Source organism: Malus domestica, chromosome 02, assembly GCF_042453785.1.
Source record: "Malus domestica chromosome 02, GDT2T_hap1".
NCBI classification, from domain to species: domain Eukaryota; kingdom Viridiplantae; phylum Streptophyta; class Magnoliopsida; order Rosales; family Rosaceae; genus Malus; species Malus domestica.
The window spans coordinates 32,919,032-32,940,113 of NC_091662.1; the positions used below are offsets into that span (position 1 = coordinate 32,919,032).

The window sequence follows — 21,082 nt, forward strand, 5'->3', positions numbered from 1 at the left end:
ACTTGCCAAATCCGTCCCGGGCCTAAATATTCATCCTTGATACAATTCTTTTTTTATTCTTCTTCAAACAACCCTTCCCGAAGAATATAGAACTTTTCTCCAATTAATAATTTGACCTGAGACCTTACCATAATCCTCCAAAATTTTAATCATATGCCCTGCTTCCGTCTCATCCGCTCTACAAAAAACCACTGAATCGTCCGCAAAAAACAAATGAGTAATTGCCTCAACTCCCGATGCAACCCGCACCCCACTAATCATCCCTTCCATTTCCTTTTTCCGAATATAAGCTGAAAAGGCTTTAACACATATAAGAAAAAGAAAAAGGGACAAAGGATCACCCTGTCTCAACCCTCTTTCGACTGAAAGTAACCCGACGGAACACCATTCTCCATCACACTATACGACACCGTAGAGATACATTCACGAATCCAAGCACAAAATTTAGGATGAAACCCCAAATTATCCATCACCTCAAGCAGAAAACCTCATTCCACTCTATCATACGCTTTCGCCATATCTAATTGCATAGCCATTCTACCATCCTCTCCCTCCACCCCTTGCTTCAAAGAGTGCAAAATCTCATGAACAACCAAAATGTTGTCATGAATTTGTCTCCCCGGAACAAAAGCTAACTGATTATAACTTATAATCCGGTCCATCACATACTTCAGTCTTCTCGTCAAGAGTTTAGCAATTACCTTATACACAACATTACATAAGGATATATGCCTAAGCTCTGTCATCCGCCGCGAAGCCTTCACCTTTGGAATTAAAACAATATGGGTATGATTAATCTTCTGCAACAACCTTCCCTAATGATAAAAGGCCTGCACCATTCGAATAATATCATCCCCCACCACCTCCCAATGATACTGAAAAAATGCTGCCGTAAATCCATCAGGACCAGGTGATTTAGTAGTGGGAATTTGAAACATAGCCTCTCGAATTTCCTCCACTGAAAAAGGCCAGATAAGTTCGTCATTCTGCTTTCCCTCCACCTTTCCCCCAACACATGCCGCCACTTCCCCTCCACTCAAATATCCCCCAGACCGAAATAAAGTAGTAAAATAATCTACCACAATCTCCTGCATACGAACCGACTCTGTGTGCCAAACCCCATGATTATCTTCCAACCCCTGCAAACTATTACTTCTGCGCCGTTGAACCGTTTAAGCATGGAAAAACTTTGTGTTTTTGTCACCTAAATGGGGCCATGTATTTCGGGATTTCGTTTTCCAATATACGTCTTCCTCCTTGAGTGCCACCACCAATTCTTTTTCCTTTTCCCTACTATACTCATGCCGTACCTTCCCATCAACCATTCTCTTCCTAATATCATCCCTTAATTCCTCAATATGGCGCTTAGAGTTCGGTTTCGTAGTCTTCTTCCACCTACCCAACTGAGACCGAGTCCCCTTCAATTTTTCACAAACTTTAAAACCCAAGGATCCCTCCACTGAAACCTTCCAAGCCTCCTTGATAATCTCTCTACACTCGGGCTTCTTCCCCCACCTAGAATCATATAGGAACCGTCTTAAGCCTTTCAGGGAGGTTGTATAAGGAGATGAAATGAGCATAGAATGATCCGACCCCTCCAACACCACGTGCATAATTTTCGCATGAGGGAATAACCTTATCCATCCAGTAGTTGCCACCCCACAATCAAGCCTTTGTTGAATCAACCCATCATCCCGCTTATTCCTCCACGTAAAAGGATAGCCCTCAAAGCCCAAATCAAGAAGCTCATTGTTTGTTAGGAAGTCTCGAAAATCTCTCGTACTTGCCATGGTCCGATAATTACCACCCTCATTTTCTTCGTCATCCACAATATCATTAAAGTCTCTAATCACCAAACAGTTCCCACATGAATTCCGAATCCGCTTACTTAGCTCTTCCCACTGCCGTTTCCGTCGTTTATCATCCGTACTTGCATAAATTGCTATTAGCGTCCAATCCGACTAAATCGGATCACTACCCACACCCAATTCAATATAAAAATTAGTCTACACGATAATAGAAATATCCACCACTTCTTTCCAAAACACACACAAACCTCCACCAATACTTTTTGGTTCCACCGGTTGCATAAAATCCATCAGTAACAACTTAAGTAAATAATTGTAGCGATCACTTCTATTTTTTGTCTCAAGTAAAATCACTACCTTGGGGTTGTGGAGCCTCACCTGCTCCACCAAGGCATCAACTGTCAAAGAACCCCCAATTCCTTGATAGTTCCAAACTAGTGTTTTCATGGCGACCGTGGAGACCCTTCACGGCTGGTCTCATCCGCCTCAGAAAAAACAAGAGCACACTTATTACCGGTACTAGCAACTTCCCTACCCATCCCATCAGCCTTCTCCTCCACTTCCTCAAATCGCCAATTCATGCGCCTATTCTCTCGACTAATTGCCTAAATAGTATGACCCAACTGAAAAGGATCCGAATCTTGGGTCCCATTGTAACCTTCACCTTCGAAAACCACCTCCTACAAGTCATCCTGTACTTACAGCCCCTTTTCCGTACCACTGCTTTGCTGCATCATAACAGTGAGACATTCCTCTTCCATGTTCACTGGAACGTTCAAATCCACTTGAATCCCCCGTCGGTTCCCATCCACATCCTCACCCCTTGTCGTCTCCGGTCCAACAAAATCAACTAAAACCACATTCACAACTCCCGGCGCAACTGTCTCTCCCTTTCCAATAAGTCCCACATCAAAAGCTCTTTCCCGCGCCTTCCGAGCCTCTTTTTCTGCTACCAAAACCTGGCACCGAATCCCCTCTCTACTTCCACTCCCCTTATCCACAGTATTATTCCTACCCCGTCTACTCTCCTGATCCAATTTCCCACTCCCATTCCCCGTGTGCACAACCCCTTGCATCCCCTCATGATACATGTCTTCATCCCTTCGCACCTCTACCACTTTCCCACTTCCTTCTCCCCAACTCGAACTCTTCGTCCTCCGCGATGGTGATCAAAGAACATTCCCCCATAAATCTGTACGAGCTTCCAAACCCTCATATGGTAAAGCCATAATGTGCACCGATGATTCCTCTCCTTGAGCCCTGCCTTGCTCTCCACTCATCAGTTGTGCCCTACATATCCTAATCGCATGCCCCAACTTCCCACAGTAAAAACAATAATTCGGCAGTCCTTCCTATTGAAAGTGAACCCAAACCCATCATTCATCCGGGAATGTAACCATCATCCCACGCATCAAAGGTTCCAGTAAATTCAGTTGAATACGAACCCTTAAGAACCTGCCAATACATTCTCAACTCGCAGATTTGTCCACAGTAATCACCATTCCAATTTTCCCCCTATTTCCATAGCAACCGCAGCCATCATACTCAATGGCGGCACCTTATGAATTTGCACCCACATTGCACCCATGGATAGCTTCTGCCACCATTCATCATGCATGTTCGTACAATCCCTCACCATGACAAAATCCTCTTTAAATGTCCAAGGGAACTCTGACTCTAACACTCGGTGCATGTCCCACTTAGCAACAAATCTGATCAGAAACCATCGATCACCTAAATCCCGAATAGAAACCCCTTCCTTACCCCGCCATAAAAACATGAATCTGTCAATGAAAACCTCTGCATTCACAGTTTTCTCAGTTAGTCCCTCTGCCAAAAGAACATAATGAAACCCTAACATCGCCTTTCCTTCCAATAATCACACCTTTATTCTCCTTATCAGTAAGAAAAGGTTTGGTTCCCAGCGCCTGCCCTAGCTCCTCCACTACGCCTTCAGTCTCCAGATCCCCCATGAATTCCTATCCACCACGCAACACCAGATCATTACCCGCGCCGTCGTTCAAAACCCTAGATTCCAAACCCTAAACACCAATTCAACACACCCGCCGTCTTCCAAACCCTAGGTTTCAAACACAAAAACACACAGGCTCCTTAGCTCCAACTTTCTCGGACATAACCTCCTTGAGAGGCACCCTTTAACAAAGTAATAGTTGACTTGGAGCCTAATTCAAATTAGTGTCAAAGCCTCTTGAATATCAGTTTGGACCTGATTGACCTCCTGGATTGGAGATGACGATGAATAATAACTTTGTTTTATGTGATTTAGGATAATCCCAACTAAGTAATTACCATATTGTTATATTAATTCATGGAAAAGCAATGATACAAGAATCACAACAAAGTGCTAGCTACATATGCACCTAAGAACTTATGATTCCATATGCAAGATTCAATGAATCAAGGGCTCACAAACAAGCATGGCAATTTTAGGTTTGTTGGTTGACTTCGCTCCGAACTCCACGTGTTTGTTTTACCGTCATTTCAATGTGCCAAATACACTCAAAAAAATTCTTGTATCTGTTAGGGTTTAGGCTTAATTAACCTTCTTAGGAAAAGGAAATAAGTCAACTGATTATTTTGTCAAAGAAACAAAAACTAGCCTTAGTTGTACGTGCGGAACACTCTTTTTCCTTTCGTTTGGGTTGAAATTTCTAGCAAGGTTTTTATCGATACCCAATAAGCACCCTATCCTCATTTTGTACGTTTTTTTTACCAATTTAATGAATATCGTACTTTTTTCTAAGAAGAAGAGGGGAAAAAATAGCCAATCCACTTAGTTCATAAAACTTTTGATTATTAAATAACGTTTTGATGAGGACTGAATTTATTTAAGCTTATTAATAAAATCTCTTTATAAAAAAACATGATCAGCTTTAATCACATGATCTCAGTTTCGAAAGCCATAAACTTTTTAATGAGCAAATGAATAATTGAATAAATAATTTCCAGGACATTAAATTTAAAAGATCAATATTATAAGTTTATGAGAGGTTTATACTAACATAATAATTTTTGCAATAAATCGCATGATTATTTGAGTGCAATCAAAACGTACACACTGACACACAGACTCATGATCTATTCAAATCATTATGTGATAAAAGCTTTATCATGCCTGCATCTTCCTAAATCACACTTAGACATCAAACCCCAAAGGACATCTAAAAAGCCTGATGATGAATTAAATTATTTAATCAAGTCATTTGGAAACAAAACAAAACCCAGAAGACAATCAAAATATAAAAAAACAATAATCTTATTTAATTTTTCATAACAATATTCTAAAGAACAGATGATATGTGGATGGAAGTACAAATTTAAAAGCAGTACTCAAACAAACTAGCATCTAATCGAACTTAAACCAAACATTGTGACTGTGTTCTACATATATAAATAAAATTCAACAACAACGAACAACCAATTTAAAGCTTAAGAGACAAATCAAGTCCAGAAGTATCCGTATCGAGTTTTGGAGGCTCACCGCCAAGAACATCACCACCAATGATTGGCCTGTTGATTCCAAAGTTTGAACCACCAAAGTTGCGAGCAGAACCAATTTCCTGATCAAACCTTGAAGCACTGATAGTTCCTGGAAGGCCTAATGTTCCACTGGAAGTAGTATTAGCATGAAGGCCATCAAGGTTGAGCCTATCAATGGAGGATTGAAAATTATTCATGAGGCCCCCTGGCCTTGATGATGACCAACCCCCAGAACCAACACCATGGCCAAAGCGCCCGAAACCGGAGGTCGAGGAGGACCATGGATAAGAAGGCTTGTGAATCATGGAGTCCATCCTAATCCCAAGAGATCTACCATAAGATCCATAGAGAGGGTGTTGAGTGATACTTGAATATGGGCTATAATAAGGATGGGAATGTCCGAATAAATTATGGTCCATTCCTAGTCCTCCTTGACGCCTTTTGGCCAAGGCACGCTCTTGTTTGTGAGCGTTTTGATGCCCTCCCAATGCTTGGGAAGTAGAGAAATCTCTCTTGCAAAAGTTGCATGTAAAAACCCTACTTTGGGGTTTTTTCCCATCATCACCACACGGGTTCTCGTCTCTTCGCTCGTTGCGTTGAGATAATAATCCTAATCCCCCCAGGTTCGATGATGAACCCTGGTTCAGAGGGTTGAACAGAACGAGTTCCTTCGAGGACAACGCCCCTGACACATGACCAGGGTCATTGTTGGAAAGCTTCGGATCAAGCAAGTGACGAGAATTTTGTGTCGGTGATAAGGATGATCCGACTGCCGGGGATGGCTGTTTAGGCTTGGGTTGTTCATCATCAGAATCATCAATAATGACTTTTTCTTTCATTTTCATCTTCTTTTTTTGGTCAGGAAGATCAGGAGGAGGGAGAGGAGGAGGGCTATCTTTTTTTGGTGGTGGAGTGCCATCTGAGGCGACAGAGATGTTAGAGGCTTCAAAAGGGCTTTGATATTCTTCTGCCATCTCATGAACTAATTAGAAAAGAAATCTTGGGTTTGATGAAAATGTTTGGAGACATCAACTCCTTTTTATTAAGGGTTTGAGTTAATGCTTATCGTTCATGTTAGGAAAGAAATCTCGTATCGTAGTTGTAATATGCACAATAATAGCAAAAGATTAAAGTGGTGACTAAGCTTTTGATGAGATTTGGCTTCGAGACCAAGACTTTGCCCCCAAAATAATTATATCATTCAAACAAAATTTGCAAGTACAATGTAATTCCGGCTATTTATGCAGATATACAAGTCAAGCTTCTATGCGGTTTTCATACGGGTGACAATCAGTGCATCGGCTTTTTAAGTAGCTTTATACTGGATTTGAGCAACCAAAAACCCTATTTGCTTATAAGTTACAACCATGCATGGAAAATAATAATAATATTAGAGAATCGGTAGACTTTCCTTTTTAAGTCAATTGCATATACATCCATCTAGTTAGGTGTAAAATTGTAGGGAGAAAATGCTAGCATCGGTCCTCCATGTGTACCACATCAATCAATAGACAATTTCAGTTGAAAATCATTCATGTGGCACACGATCAACTATAGGTGTTGAGAAAAAATAAACCTCCTCTTTATTAAACAGAGATAATATAAAAAATAAAATAAAAACAAATTATAGAGTTCTTTAATGTTACTAAACTCAAATGATACTACAAAAAAATTATACTTGTCTTTGTCACTAGACTCAAATAATATTACAAAAGAAGAAAATAAATAACAGAGAAAGACCCGCAATTTATTTATAAATTGTTCAATATCAGTAAAAAGATATGTTGCATTTAACTATTAATTTATCCTTTCATTATAATTACCATTTTATATTTCCAGTCAAGAGTTTGAACTTTGAAGTCTACTCGTTTTTCTTTCTACCTAATTTGGCTTAGCAAAAATCATGCAACTTATTACAAGGAAAAAAAATTACACAGAAAAATCCAGCTTTGATAACATTAGATATGAACAGGTCTTAACTTTCAAGGTTGTGAGTTGATAATTAAGTTCAAAAATTTAATCAAACGCTTGCAGATAAGTTCAAAAATATAACTCTCTTAATGCATGCACAGTGAAAATTAGTTGTCACTTGAGTAACGTTAGTATCAGAAAAAGATATATAGTATTTTTCCTAAACCGTATCAATAGTATTCATTGTAAACATGGAATTAAGATGCATGTATATCAACTTAATTGGCATCCAATTCTGAAAACCCGTCCTTTTTGGTGTTTGAAATTTTGAAATTTCACCATCACAAGTTGACTCTATATTTCGAATGTTTGATTTAAAATTTCTATATTTTCTTAAAAAGAGTAATCAATTGAAAGAAATATTAGGCTGCGAAGAAAATGGAAGTGTTCCATACTACCATGGATTTAAAAAAAGTTGGGCTTTAAACCAATTTTCAATCAAGGACATATCGTACTTTTTATTCAAACCACCTTTCTTATAACAAGTAATTAATCATGACTGTCCAATCAAATGGATGCCATGTTTGCCAATCTTCTATAATGAGTTTTAGATGGGTGGCAATCAGTGCATCGAACTTTAAGTAGCTTATACTGGATTTGAGCAGGGAAATCGAACTTGGTAATAAGTTACAGCTGGCATGGAAAATATTATGTACATTCCCCTTCAACACTACAAAAAAAATAAGGAACTTTAACAAAAAAACTCCCGGTACTGTTCACTTTAACGAAAAACCACATTTTAACACTAAAAAGTCAATCTTGTTACTATTCACTTTACTCTTTATTTTGTCCTTATCGTTAAAACTCAAAGTTTTCAAGTCTTTTTCATTAGTTTTCCTAAAAAAAAATCCTCTCCAGACGAAATGATTTTGTTGGGCCAATTAAGATTTAATCATCTAATGTTTTGTCTGACGAAACTTGGTCGGGCAATATTTGTCGGGCAAACGTCGTCGCACAAATGTATATGCCCGACAAATATAAAAAACTCTTCCAGGCAAATACTTTTGCCCGACGGAATCATTGATGACAATTTCATCATGTCAAGTGCGTTGACCAACTTGGCCCGACGAATATAATTTACCCGCCGAAAGAATTTCGTCGCTAAAACCCATTTGCTGAGCTAGAATATAGTATCCTAAACCATTGCGGACAATTTTTTCACTATTTCGTCCAGCAAAGTGGTATTTTTCATAAATAAAAAAGAAAAAATACTTTGCCCAACAGCATTCAAATAAATTAATTAGTTTTAATTCTGTTAACCTCAAAAGAAATCAAAATATAAAATAGTTTTAATTCTGTTAATCTCAAAATATAAATATAAAAATATTTATTTATATTAAAACTGAAATATTCGTAGAATGCATGTAAAATATCCTAAACTAAGTATTTAATTCTGTTAATCTCAAAAGAAATCAAAATATAAAAATAGTTTTAATTCTGTTAATCTCAAAATATAAATATAAAAATATTTATTTATATTAAAACTGAAATATTAGTAGAATGCATGTAAAATATCCTAAACTAAGTACTCCTAGGGTAGCTGTTGGGATGGCGACTGTAGGTCTCTCAGAGGATAGATGATGCAAATGCCAGAGGTTGCCATTGCATGTGCTATATCTCGCATGTACTGCTGACAGTCATCCTCTTGAAGGTGCTCAGCTTCTTCCTGAGCTTCTTCTTGCTGATGTGCAACTTTTTCGGGATGGCACATGGCCTTTAACTCTATCTCCGACTACTGCGGTGTAGAAGACGTCATGTTTGTAGGCTAAGAGCTAGATGAAGAAGATCCCCTGATTGAGGTCCCCAACTAGACCCTCTCCTAGGTCGTGGATCTCTCAGCCTTCCCATCACCAAAACCCCTTCCATCATCAATTGTAGAGACACATGTGGATCAGGTGTTAGCTGCTCCAGTGGCATGTTCGGTTGTTGCTAGGAGAGGTTGGTGAGATACTCATCCTTCTTATGTGACACATAAGTGTACAAAAAACAAACCAAAAAAAAAAAAAAAAAACCAATTAAGATTATCGACCATAATTTTAAAACTAATAAACATAATAATTTTTTTTTTTAAATAAAGCATACTTACCTAGATCTTTGTCATCGTCACCTTCACCTCGGGGGTGAGCTTCTTCCTTGTGGGGGCTTTCACAGAGCACTTGGTGCGGATGATTGCTCTCATGTCATGAGTCAACATGTTGTTGACTTTGACATCCGCTCGTCAATGTTGTGGGTCATACACGATCACAATCATTACTTGCATATGCTAGTGATCCCCCTCACTTTCACCTTCTTCACACCCTGACAAGGAATTTTTTGTCTCTGCCTAGGGCATGGACACTGATTCGGTATCGGCCTATGCAGCATTAACAGGGATTGGGGCTGACACGACGCCAAGTTGTTTCCAACAGTGAATGTGCTGGCCAGATTGCACTTCCAGACCTATAAAGCTGATGTAGTGGGCTCAGCCTCCTAGGTACAGCTGGTCCCCGCCAATGGAAAATCAACCATCTTTGCCGCCAACGCCAAGTCATTATGACTCGAACCAGAGGCAAATCGGGGGCCATTGGTGGTCAATTGAGATGACATCTACAAAAAAAATCACAATAAAAAGGTCGTACCCAGTGCACAAGGCTCCCGCTTTACGCAGGGTCTGGGAGAGGTAAATGTCGGCTAGCCTTATCCCCATTTTATGGAGAGGCTGCTCCCAAGTCTCGAACCCGAGACCTACCGCTCATGGAAAAAAGATCACAATAATTTACAAAAATTCTTATTTCATAAAATTCATGATATTAGTAAAAAAATAAATAACTCTTAAGATTCCTACAAAGTTCTAATATTTTTTTTTAATTCTAATATTTTAAAAATTCAAATGAAAATTTCTAATATATCTACTATGTTCTAAAATTTTCTATGTTTCAAAAATTTCCTAAGAATTTCTAATATTCCTAAAATTCTTAATATTCTTAAAAAATTAATAATTTCTAATAATCCTACAAATTTCTAATATTTCTAAAAAATTCAATATTTCAAAAAAATTTAATATTTTTGAAAAAAATTATAATATTTCTTCAAAATTCTAATGTATCTAATATTTCCTAAAAATTTCTAATATTTCTTAAATTTATTAATTATTTTGAAAATCCTAAAAAAATATAATATTTCACAGAAAATTTAAAAAAAAGAAACAACAGAGCCCACCCAACCCCAGCACACCCACTGAGCCCAACCATCCTACCCACCCAAGTCGACCCACCGAGCCTAGCCCGCCCCCATATCCACCCCGCCCCCATATCCACCCCACCTCCATATGCACCCCACCCCACCGTCCCCTTCCCCGAGTCCCGACCCCTTCCCCCTGCCTAAACCCTAAACCCATCCCATCCTCTTCCCCGTACACACCCCAACTCATCCCACCCGTACAAATTCACAAATATTCACAGCATTTCACATGTAAATCAAAGCATTTCGCATTATAAAGTTTATAATATTTAAAAAAAATGAAAAAGTTTTATATCATACTTCTATGAGAACTTGAGAGAGAGGGTGTGGAAGAGACAGAGGGCAGAGATGACGAGTAACAGAGAGCTAAGAGGGGATGGAGTTTGTAGATGGGGGGGGGGGGTGGAATTTCACAGAGAGATATGAGAGAAAAGGTGTAAGGAAGAAAGAAGAAGGCTCTCGTGCCTGTTATAAAATCTCAGGACCTTTTCCCGACGAACCCATTCATCAGGCAAACCTAAAATATTCGTCGGGCCAAAAGAATGTGAAATTTTGATTTGTTTAGAAAAAAGTGGGTGAAAGTTTGCCAGACAAATTTAGACTTGTTAAGTGTTTACCCTAAGGTTGTTCCCGATCAATGAAGCTATTAAGTGGATGTTGATAAATTTCAGAAAGATCGGTAAACACTATGTTTGCATATAGAGGGGTGCATGGGTAGTCTAAAAGACCATTCGAGAGAGAGCACTAAACAAGTGTGTAGGTGCTCAATAGAGATTGAGTTTACTGAGCGTGATCAACTCGAGTGCTTGCATGCAATCTCGAATGTCAAGCAAACTATTAGTTGAAATAGTGAAAATTAATCATTTTGGGACTCAGTCATCTCCATAAACAAGAGACAGCTAGGCCTCAAAAGGGTTTTGGGACTCATAAGGCCCATTGGGCCGAAGCCCACTTGATCCAACCCAAGTAATAGTATTGACATAAGTGTGAAAAAAGGCCCAAAAGGGCATTGCTGCTTTTGGCGTTATGGATGCTAGGGTTTGGGTTTTTCAACACACCATGAGGTCTTGACTGAGCTCAAACTGGAAGCAACTAGTTTTGAGCTCGTTCGAGGAATAAGCAAGCCAGATGCATGCACTCATGGCTCATCCTTCTCTAAGAAGGAGATGACTAGTTCATTTCACAATGAGTTTGTGGGGAAGTTGCTCTCTAGAAAACAAAACTTGCATGTTAAGATTGTAAGAGTTTGTAAGAAACTTTCTATTGAGTGTTGTGTTCATCTTTCTGAAGAGATGAATGCATGCAAGCCTAGGAGAGCTTAGAAAACTCACAAAAAGAAAATTTGAAGCACCACCAGCACCCTTGTCGTCCCATCCTCTCATAAGTAGACCTGTAAATGGGTCCGGTTTATTAGGTTTGGGTCGGGTTGAACCCAACCCGTTAAGCTAACGGGTCACCCGAACCCGACCCGTTTCATCCGTTAACAATTATTATTATTTTTATTTTTTGCATAAAGTTTATTTTTTGTCATTAAGACTTTACTAAAATTACTAAAATATCATCAACTAACGGGTGCTAACGGGTGTTAACGGGTCCTAACGGGTCTAACGGGTTGACCCAAAGTGACCCGTTATTTAATGGGTTGTTAACGGGTTCACCCGTTAACGACCCGACCCCGTTAAGCATCCACCCAAATACAAATATTAACGGATTGGGTCGGATCGAGTTAACGGGTTGGGTCCAAAATGTCAGGCGTACTCATAAGAGACCAATAGAATAGTTCACGTCTCTCTTATCTCATCCACCACCATCTTCGTCTTCCAAATGTGTCAAAAAGTTAAGAGGGTTCCTAACTTGGAACCTAGGAGAACACATACAAGGAATATCAAGAGCAAGGAGCTTGGAGCTTGGAGCTTGGAGAGGAGGCTAGTGGCATAGAGCTTTGTAGCAAGGAGCTTGGAGGATTACGAACGAGGGCTCAGAAAGCACGCTACAAAGGGAAGTTTTGAAACCTTCTCTCTCTGTGTTGGTTTCAAGCTTGCATGTAAAAAAATTAAAATGTTTCTACGACATTGATCAATCTTCAACCTTAGAAACCAAAAGAATGATATACTTCGATTCATGCACTTTGGGATAAAAGGTCCTTCTATTAATTGTTAATCCATTCTATATAAATTAAAATGTTTGAACTTGTTAGCCTATGCTTCATTTAGGGATTCTCATTTTTAAGTAAATTTATTGATTCACCTCTGCTTGTAAGAAAATTTAAGGTACAAACAAGTACGTCGAGTCGTCGATGGGAAAATATATTTGCCACAACTCATTGTTTCTTCTTAACATTGTGGGGATTCCCAAATGTGCTGGGCAGACATTTTAGCTTTTTCATTCGTTTACTCCCCATTGTACATATACATTACCATATTGCAATTAGAGAGCACAAGGAATCCAAAACCAAGTACTTGGCACATTACATTGTCAGGTTTCGAAAATGTCAAGAACGGATCGTAGAGAAGACCCCAAGAGCATTCACAAATGCTGTGCTCTCCAATCCACTGCAAAATTCTCATCCGTGTCGCTATCACTTGATGACTCATCGTGACTAGGCTCCTTTTTTACGACATCCGAAACTCTTCTGCGCTTGGAAGCACCGGCTGCCTTCAGTTCCATTTTCTTCTTTTTCAACAATTCCACTTTCTCCCTATATGCCCTGGAAAACAAAGGGAGAACGAAGAAGGTAAACACTAACAACAAAGACAATTGAGTTGCAAAAAAGAAAAGAATGTTTGGAAAGATAGGACTTTATTGCTGCACTACCTTTGCTCCACTGATTCAGCCTCTTCTATCGTCTCAGCAGCATCAATCTGCAGCACAATTGCAACAACAAAAGAATATCTGAGTGCGCACAAGTCAGCATCAATCTCAAGCACAATCGCAATAAACCCTCACCTCCTCTTCTTCCATACGATTATCGACCTCCTTCAAGTCCTCTTGTATCAACTTCTCAAATTCTCTGTACTCATCTCTGCCATATAGTAATTACAAACTCAAGATCACAATGCTTTCATATTAAATCAATCAGCAGTTTTCATACTTAACTAGTCCACACTTCAACTTGAGCCCGTGGCAGCATAAACCATGAGCACTATAAAAATAAAGAGTAGCAAAGAAAACACAGGAAAATCCAGAGACAATAAGGGAGGGACGGCTATCATTGGGTCAATGGACAACCATGTGTGGAAACCGCTGACGTGGAGAATTCAAGGGTAACTACTCTTATTTTTAATTAATCATAATAATTATGGCTTCTTTCACAGTAGAACTCAACACCTTGACCACCAGCAAAGGATTGCTTCCTTTTTGTGTAGGAAGTGAACTGGTACTGGATTTTCATTTTTTCTGATGTATTTTACTATAAGCTCATATTAGGTACGGAACCTCGAATGTGTACTATCTTCGAGGCAAATGTCTTCATGTATTGCTCATTTACAAATAGGTCTGTTCCAATTTTCTCAGGTTCAAAACAGCCTATACCTTTGTCCTTCAGAAAATACCAGATAGTAATTTGGTGAAGTGAACTTGTGTCGACTGCCGAGGACTATTGGAAAGAGCCAAACCAAAATGAATTCCCAAGAATGAACCGGAGGCACATTTTCCATCCTCTCTATTAAATTGAAAATGCATCAAGAACAAACATTCAAATTATGATATGACCAATGAAGGGAGCGAGTTATTTTTTCATGATCAAGTCTATCTAGAATGGAATTTGAACAACTCTCTCTCTCTCTCCCACCCCCCCCCCCTCTCCCACTCTCTCTCTCTCTCTCTCTCTCTCTCTCTCTCTCTCTCTCTCTCTCTGTGAACCTTTTCACAGTTATTCTATCCTAAACAAGTCTATCTAGAATGGCATTTGAACCATTGCAATGACCTCATACCAGACTAAAAAATGAAAACAAAGAAGACAACTTTCAAGAAATAGCGCCTTTACAATCTAGGAGTTAAGGAAAAATGTGCACTTACTTGACATCTGGCTTAACAGGCTTTATTCCTCGTGCAGATAAATCAGCCTCCTTGTTGTCAAAGAAGCCTTCAGGAAGAGCTCCCTTTATTTGCTTGGCCTCTGAACTGGCAACCTGTGATGATGTCTGTGTAAGGTCCCTGGCAGGCTCAATATTTCTTGTCTGCACCTTTTCCCTACCTAAGATGATATTGTTAAGTCAGAAAGAATAATAGATATCATAAAAAGAAAACGATTGACAGTTCAAAACTAATTCCAAAATAACGCAAATATCAAACCCTCTACACAGATTTTCTGTTTTGATATTGTGCTTATGACCAAAACTACATTTTAGGCTTTCAGTTAATTATCGTTTTGACATAAACTACATTATTGTTAAACTCTCTGTTCCCGAATGACATCATCTTATGCTTGTCTCAACTAAGCAGGACTAACTTTCTTCTAGGCAACTATACCTGAAACAAACAGCTTTAAAATATATAGATTGGGTTTTGTCAAAATGCAAATGTAATTACTACATTAAACAACAAGGGATTATTGCTTAAATAAGAAGAAACCTATATCAATCTTCACTTGAAGAACATGAAACCATAAACTTAATAATTAACTCATAGAACCCAAAACTGTGTGACCATACAAGAAATTTAAACAGTTTATTGTAGCCTAATGACATTAAGAAACGGCCCAAAATGACCTAATGTTGAGGACGGTTAAAGAAAGGTTATGTGCTCATTTTTTTTTTGAAGTATAAATTTGTATTTAAGCCCCTCGCTTCCTTCAGCTAGATTACAAACGATCAAAGAGGCTCAATGACTGGCATGCCTCTCATTTGGGCATTTTTTTAGCATCTCGGTCTTATAGATCCTAAGGTTAAATAGATTGTGGTGGAAAGATTTTCAATTCCATTTACTTTTACAGAACTGATGCAGTGATTTTAGGAAAAGTTATTGATGATGGATTTATGTTCCTAGCTTTCAACTACATTACAAATGAAGCAAGAGGCTTAATGGGCAAGGATCTAGTAGAGATGCACATATACCTATATTCAGTGTTATATCTATATTAGTATTCTGGAAAGAAAGAATTGAATGCACTCACCCTTGCCCCGCTTTCTTAGTCTTCCCCATCCAAAGGAGTTACATAATCCACTAATAATTTTTATACCTACCAAGGAATTTGACTAAAACTTTCCCACTAAATTCTGCATAGATCTCCTTGATTAAAACTACCTTTTCTTTGTAGAAATAAATAAAATAACAAAGCTATACCCCTGCATAAAGGCTAGTGGATATAGTCGCTTCCTTATATAAGTCTACAACCTCTATACAAGTTCTTATAAAAATATTTATAAAAAATAATTCTGTATCAAACTGATCTTGTCCTTACCACTTAGGGAATCACACAAAGCAATGAGAAGGTGGTAACAGTAATATAGAAAAACAAATAGATTTGATATTCTCACCTGTATTTTGCTTTTTTGCATCATGGTTATCAAAAAAATCTGGAGGAAGCCCAGATGACGACTGCTCTCTAGGCAATTCTGTAGAGCGTTCAGGTCCTGGTTTAAGCAACTCCACAGAATGTTCTGGCTTAGGTTTTGGCAATTCTGGACGGGCTTCAGCTTTTCCGTTGTTGACTCGGTTTAGTCCAGCAGCTGTAGCTTTGAAATTACTTAGTGCCTATTGCAATATAAACATTATGTTAGTAATACTCATTCGGATAGATATATTAAAGAAAAAGAATAAGGAACTGCATCTGCGATTAATGCAAGTGGAACAGTAACGTCACCAACTTCCCAGACCCATCACAGTTTCAAACCTAGAAAGTGTAAAGGAAATGCTTCATCTTTCAGCCAAATATGGATTAAATGTATGTTGACGAATGGGATATCCAACCCAAATTAGTACACAAGAAGATGTACTAACCAAACAATATCAGTTATTGCCTGGTTGAATTCAAGAGTATTTTAATTTTTCAACATCACAATGCATAATTTGATTGAGATCAAATGAGTTAATTTGTTATCTTTCAAAAAGCAGGTTAAATGCTGCATTAACCCCTTCATAATATTTCAAAAAATTGCATCCTTCATATCAACTTCGAATTTTCCACGACAAAAGATGTTTGTTTAGGTCTCTTAGTTTCTTAATTTTACAAATAGGGAAGTACTATATTAACAATGATCACCTCACGATGTTTACGAGATGCTTGATGTCCGTCCCATTGTGATTCAGATTTCAGAGCAATGTCACAAACCTTGCACACAGGCTGCTCAGATTCATTGTACCTGTATGTATCACAAAAAGGGACATAAAGAAGCAGTCAGGAACTCTGGCTTAGCAATCTATATATGTCAACACCAGAACAGAACCAGTAATACGAAAAAGTTCCAATAAAAGGTACAGCAACAATAGTATACATAACGAGAAGGTAGAAATAAACAATGTCAAGATAAATCTCTTTAGTTCCCATATGCATTCCAGAAAATATAAATTAGATCGTTCCCTACTCAGCATTTTCTCAGCTAATTCCTACTTCTAACCAAAACCAGCTCTCATAAGTTTCATTCCAAATCATAAGTTTCGTAAAAAGAAGAAACGGACTGCCAAACCAAATTCGTACTTGTGCTTGATAAACTAAAAGTTTTTGACACGATCAAACTCCGAGAGCATGATTTCATCGCATCAATCAATTAAACATTGAGGAATACTATGATCATAGAACCAACAACAATACACAATGCTTACAAAAAGGGTTCTACAGAATCCAATTGAAAAACGAAATTCACGAAACCGGTTCTACAGAATGCAATTTAATAATGATAATTACATTACACTGAAACTCCATAACCTCTAGTTTTCAATTCTTCATAAAAATCTAAACCCCAAAGACAACATACATATAAACACTGAGAAAGAAAAAAAAAGCAAAATTTGATGAGAGAAGGCATGGGCACTGACTAACCGTACGAGAGGAGAGTCTATGCGCTTGTCCTTCTTCTGGGCATTCAATCTCGCACGAAACAACGCCTTGTTCCTGGCTTTCGCATCCATCTCTTATATCTATGAATTATATATCTGCCGAAGGATGAGAGAGAGGATTCGGCGGTGACTGAGAGATCAGAGATGGAGGTTTATGGAGGTGATGGGGATATGAGGGCGTGGGTGGCTAAGGACTAGGTGAGGAGGACGGTAGAGGTAGGCGGAGCGATAGACTGAGCGAAGGAGACGGGAGGAGGAAGGGTTGGGGCGTGCGGCGTGGAGATTAGTAATCAGGTGTGTGAAAGGACTAATGTTTCTTCCTGCCCACAACAACTGCGTTCTCGCCACGTGACAAAATCGAATAAGCATTTGGATCCGACTCCGTTTTTTTTTTTTTTTTTTTAAGAGGATCCATCCCGTATTGTTTTGGATGATTTGATAATTATTTCGCTTTCATTTTTTTAGTTTCACTCTTTTGAAAATTGGAAATATAAATTTTGTTTATTATCTACTTCCAGTTTTAAGTTAAAAAGAAAAAGTGAAAAACAAAAAATGAAAAATTAGGGTTAAATTTTGAAAACTCAAGAAAGCAATTTTCAATTTTTGATTTGCAATTTTCATAATTTTTATAAATTGAAAACTGAATGTAGTTACTAAACAAGATTTCAATTTTCAAAAAACAAATGAAACAAAGGCTGAAAATTGAAAAATGCCCCTTAGTTTATGAAATTATGGGATTGTCTGTATCATAAATTCTCAAACGATTTGAACAAGTCTACTGTTTAGTGGGTTTGATGGGATTGGGTCTTACGGATAAGATTAAATTTAAGTTTTCTCAATTGACATCAAAAGTGCACATTTAAGTTTACATATGAACAAGAGTCGTTAGATTATTTAACCTAACACAATCTAACGGCTCTTGTTCAGATGTGTAAATTAAATGTGCGCTTTTGATGTGCACTAGTGAAAATTCATGGATTGATGAGGCTTGAATTCAAGTCCATTATTTGGTGTAACACTAAGCTAGATGAGATTGGATTGGACTTAAATCTAACTCATTGTTTGATACAAGACTTGATTGTAAAAAATTCATTTTTTTAATTTTCATTATTCAGTACCACATATAATAAATTCAAACAAATTAGAAAAAATAAATAACACACACACTATGTAGGACTGGGGATCAGGATTAGTTTCTATAATCTTGGAGATTCCTACAATCTAGAAATTGGTTTAGGCCACACGTAATCTCAATCTTAAAAAGAAAGCGTATCTATTAATAGATTTCTGGTAGGATTCTCTCTGCTTTATGAAGATTCACTATCCTTAAAGGACTATCTCGGGCTAGTATAAATACCCCATTTAGGGTTCATAAAAGGTATTCTAATATTATGCACCTTGCATATATTCGCTTTCTCGCTCTCTAGCCCACTGCTTGAGTTTTAAGACCTTTACTTACTTGACCATCGAAGATTCTTTCACCGATACCACATAGGTGCCTAGGAATTCAGGGTTCTTTACTCTCTTTTGTAAGTGGCCGTTCTTGCACTTCACCATATATGGTGGTGCACAAATTTGATTCCAACAGTGTGTGCTGAGGGTTGAAGCATGACAATTTGAGGATAAAAGTTAGGTTTTCCAAAGACAAAATATGGTGATAAACATTAAGAAACTGACGAAGAACACTAGGAAAATGGAGAAGCATGCCCAAAAAACAAGTCACCCATGAAGAGAATAGCCTGAGATTCTAGCGAGAAAAAGGATAAAGAAAATTGCATAGAATAAGGGGTTGCCAACTGCTCCAACCAAAGGAAAAGGTCAGTGGTGAGATGGTCTTTTTGTTATTCGCAAGAAAGGAAGAAAAGGAGTAACGATGCTAGGATTTGAAGTCAATTTGTGATAAAATCTTTGATTTATTAGATTGATTTAAATGAGACTATTTGATCTAGACCTGTAAACGGGTCGGGTTTATTGGGTTTGGGTCGGGTTGAACCCGACCCGTTAAGTTAACGGGTCACCTGAACCCAACCCGTTAAGCTAATGGATCACCCGTTAACACCCGTTAACAATTATTATTATTTATTTTTTTGCATAAAGTTTATTTTTTGTTATTAAAACTTTACTAAAATTACAAAAATATCATTAACTAACGGGTGCTAACGGGTCTAAGAGGTTGACCCAAAGTGACCCGTTATTTAACGAGTTCACCCGTTAGCGACCTGACTCGTTAAGCATCCATTCAAATACAAATATTAACGAGTTGGGTCGGGTCAGGTTAACGGGTTGAGTCCAAAATGCCAGGCCTAATTTGATCCATGCCTTTTAATCACTCTTCACCATGGGTTCTTAGTTTGCGAGCTGTTGAACCACGCTCTACATCCTTGCCGCATCAACTGGTGAAGAGCTTCCTAGCAGACTACCTTCACCAACCGAAGATTCAATCATGTAGATACTAGTAGAGATCTGACACTTGAGAGCCTCAACAACATTAAATTCGCCTGCATATAAAATCTAAAGGCTGGAACTCTAAAGTAATACAAGTCGTACATGTGTTCTTAATATATTTTGCTTGAATATGTATTTTTAATTATTTTTCATAAATATAAGTACGTTGATTAACCACAATCACATAGATTAATTAATATGATTATCGGAATCCAATGTTTCACTAACCATGCACGTTAATATGATTATTTATACTTACATCACCCACCACGCTTCCACACACCTGTACTAAAGTAGTCCACTTCCCAACATATCTACCTTCATGATTACCTAGAAGGTGATAGATTCCTTCTTTTGCATTCATGTATCTCCATATTAATGCATATGATCCCAAACTTCACATTATAAGGCTTTGGTATCGTTTAAAAACTTCGAGGTGAGACCAAAGATCATATTCATTAACATGAGATAACAAGTGATGCCTCAAATCGAAGAACTAGTTGCATTCACAATTCAGAAGTGTGATATGATTGACAAGTAGGTAATCTTCCATTGGTATACTTATATGTCAATGTTTAGTGAACTTGATCTCATAGATGAGCACCTTTGTGCTTATTCCATGTCACAACACAGTTTGTCTGAGACTTACTATTGAATACGACATAAACCGGCCTTAGCAGATGTTCAGGCATCCATTCGATTATCCAACGACTAGGAACATAGTTAAGGACTTAAAATATGTAGAGTACGTATCTCAGGATTAGGACTTCTTTTTAATCCTATCCCTACAACTTACGGTAGTCCTTGGACTCAGCCTAATTAATAACGAACATTTCTAATTTGTAATTAGGTCACATACTTGATTGACAAATGTCCTCACTTTCTCTTACTGTTGATGGCTTGACATTTGGTTGCCACAAATAGCCAGTTACGTGTTGCCACGTCAATTGCTTTTCGAGCTATTTAAAAGGTTCCCTAAAGTCAATCATGATTACAAACATTTCACATGAGACCTTAAACTCATGAGAACTTGACCTAAATAAGTTAGATTTATGAGACCTTTTTCAACCATACACTAGCCTCAATGTTCCTAATCATAAGATTGCCAATTGGGCATTGACAATTCGAAGAGATCAATACCT

The 21,082-nt window shown here is 38.0% G+C and overlaps 2 protein-coding genes across 2 annotated transcripts; both read right to left on the reverse strand.

Moving 5' to 3' along the window:
- Positions 1–5,251: 5,251 nt before the first annotated feature.
- LOC103407407 (uncharacterized) lies at positions 5,252–6,283 on the reverse strand. Its single transcript, XM_008346338.2, has one exon. The coding sequence runs from the start codon at positions 6,281–6,283 to the stop codon at positions 5,252–5,254; it is 1,032 nt and encodes a 343-aa protein (XP_008344560.2).
- Positions 6,284–12,784: 6,501 nt separating this feature from the next.
- On the reverse strand, positions 12,785–17,878 carry LOC103409550 (protein ABA AND ROS SENSITIVE 1). Its single transcript, XM_008348371.4, has 7 exons — positions 17,479–17,878; positions 16,702–16,801; positions 15,977–16,193; positions 14,517–14,694; positions 13,446–13,521; positions 13,314–13,360; positions 12,785–13,206 (listed from the first exon to the last, which is right to left on the reverse strand). The coding sequence occupies exons 1-7, from the start codon at positions 17,565–17,567 to the stop codon at positions 13,026–13,028; spliced, it is 888 nt and encodes a 295-aa protein (XP_008346593.3). The 5' UTR covers positions 17,568–17,878; the 3' UTR covers positions 12,785–13,025.
- Positions 17,879–21,082: the final 3,204 nt, after the last annotated feature.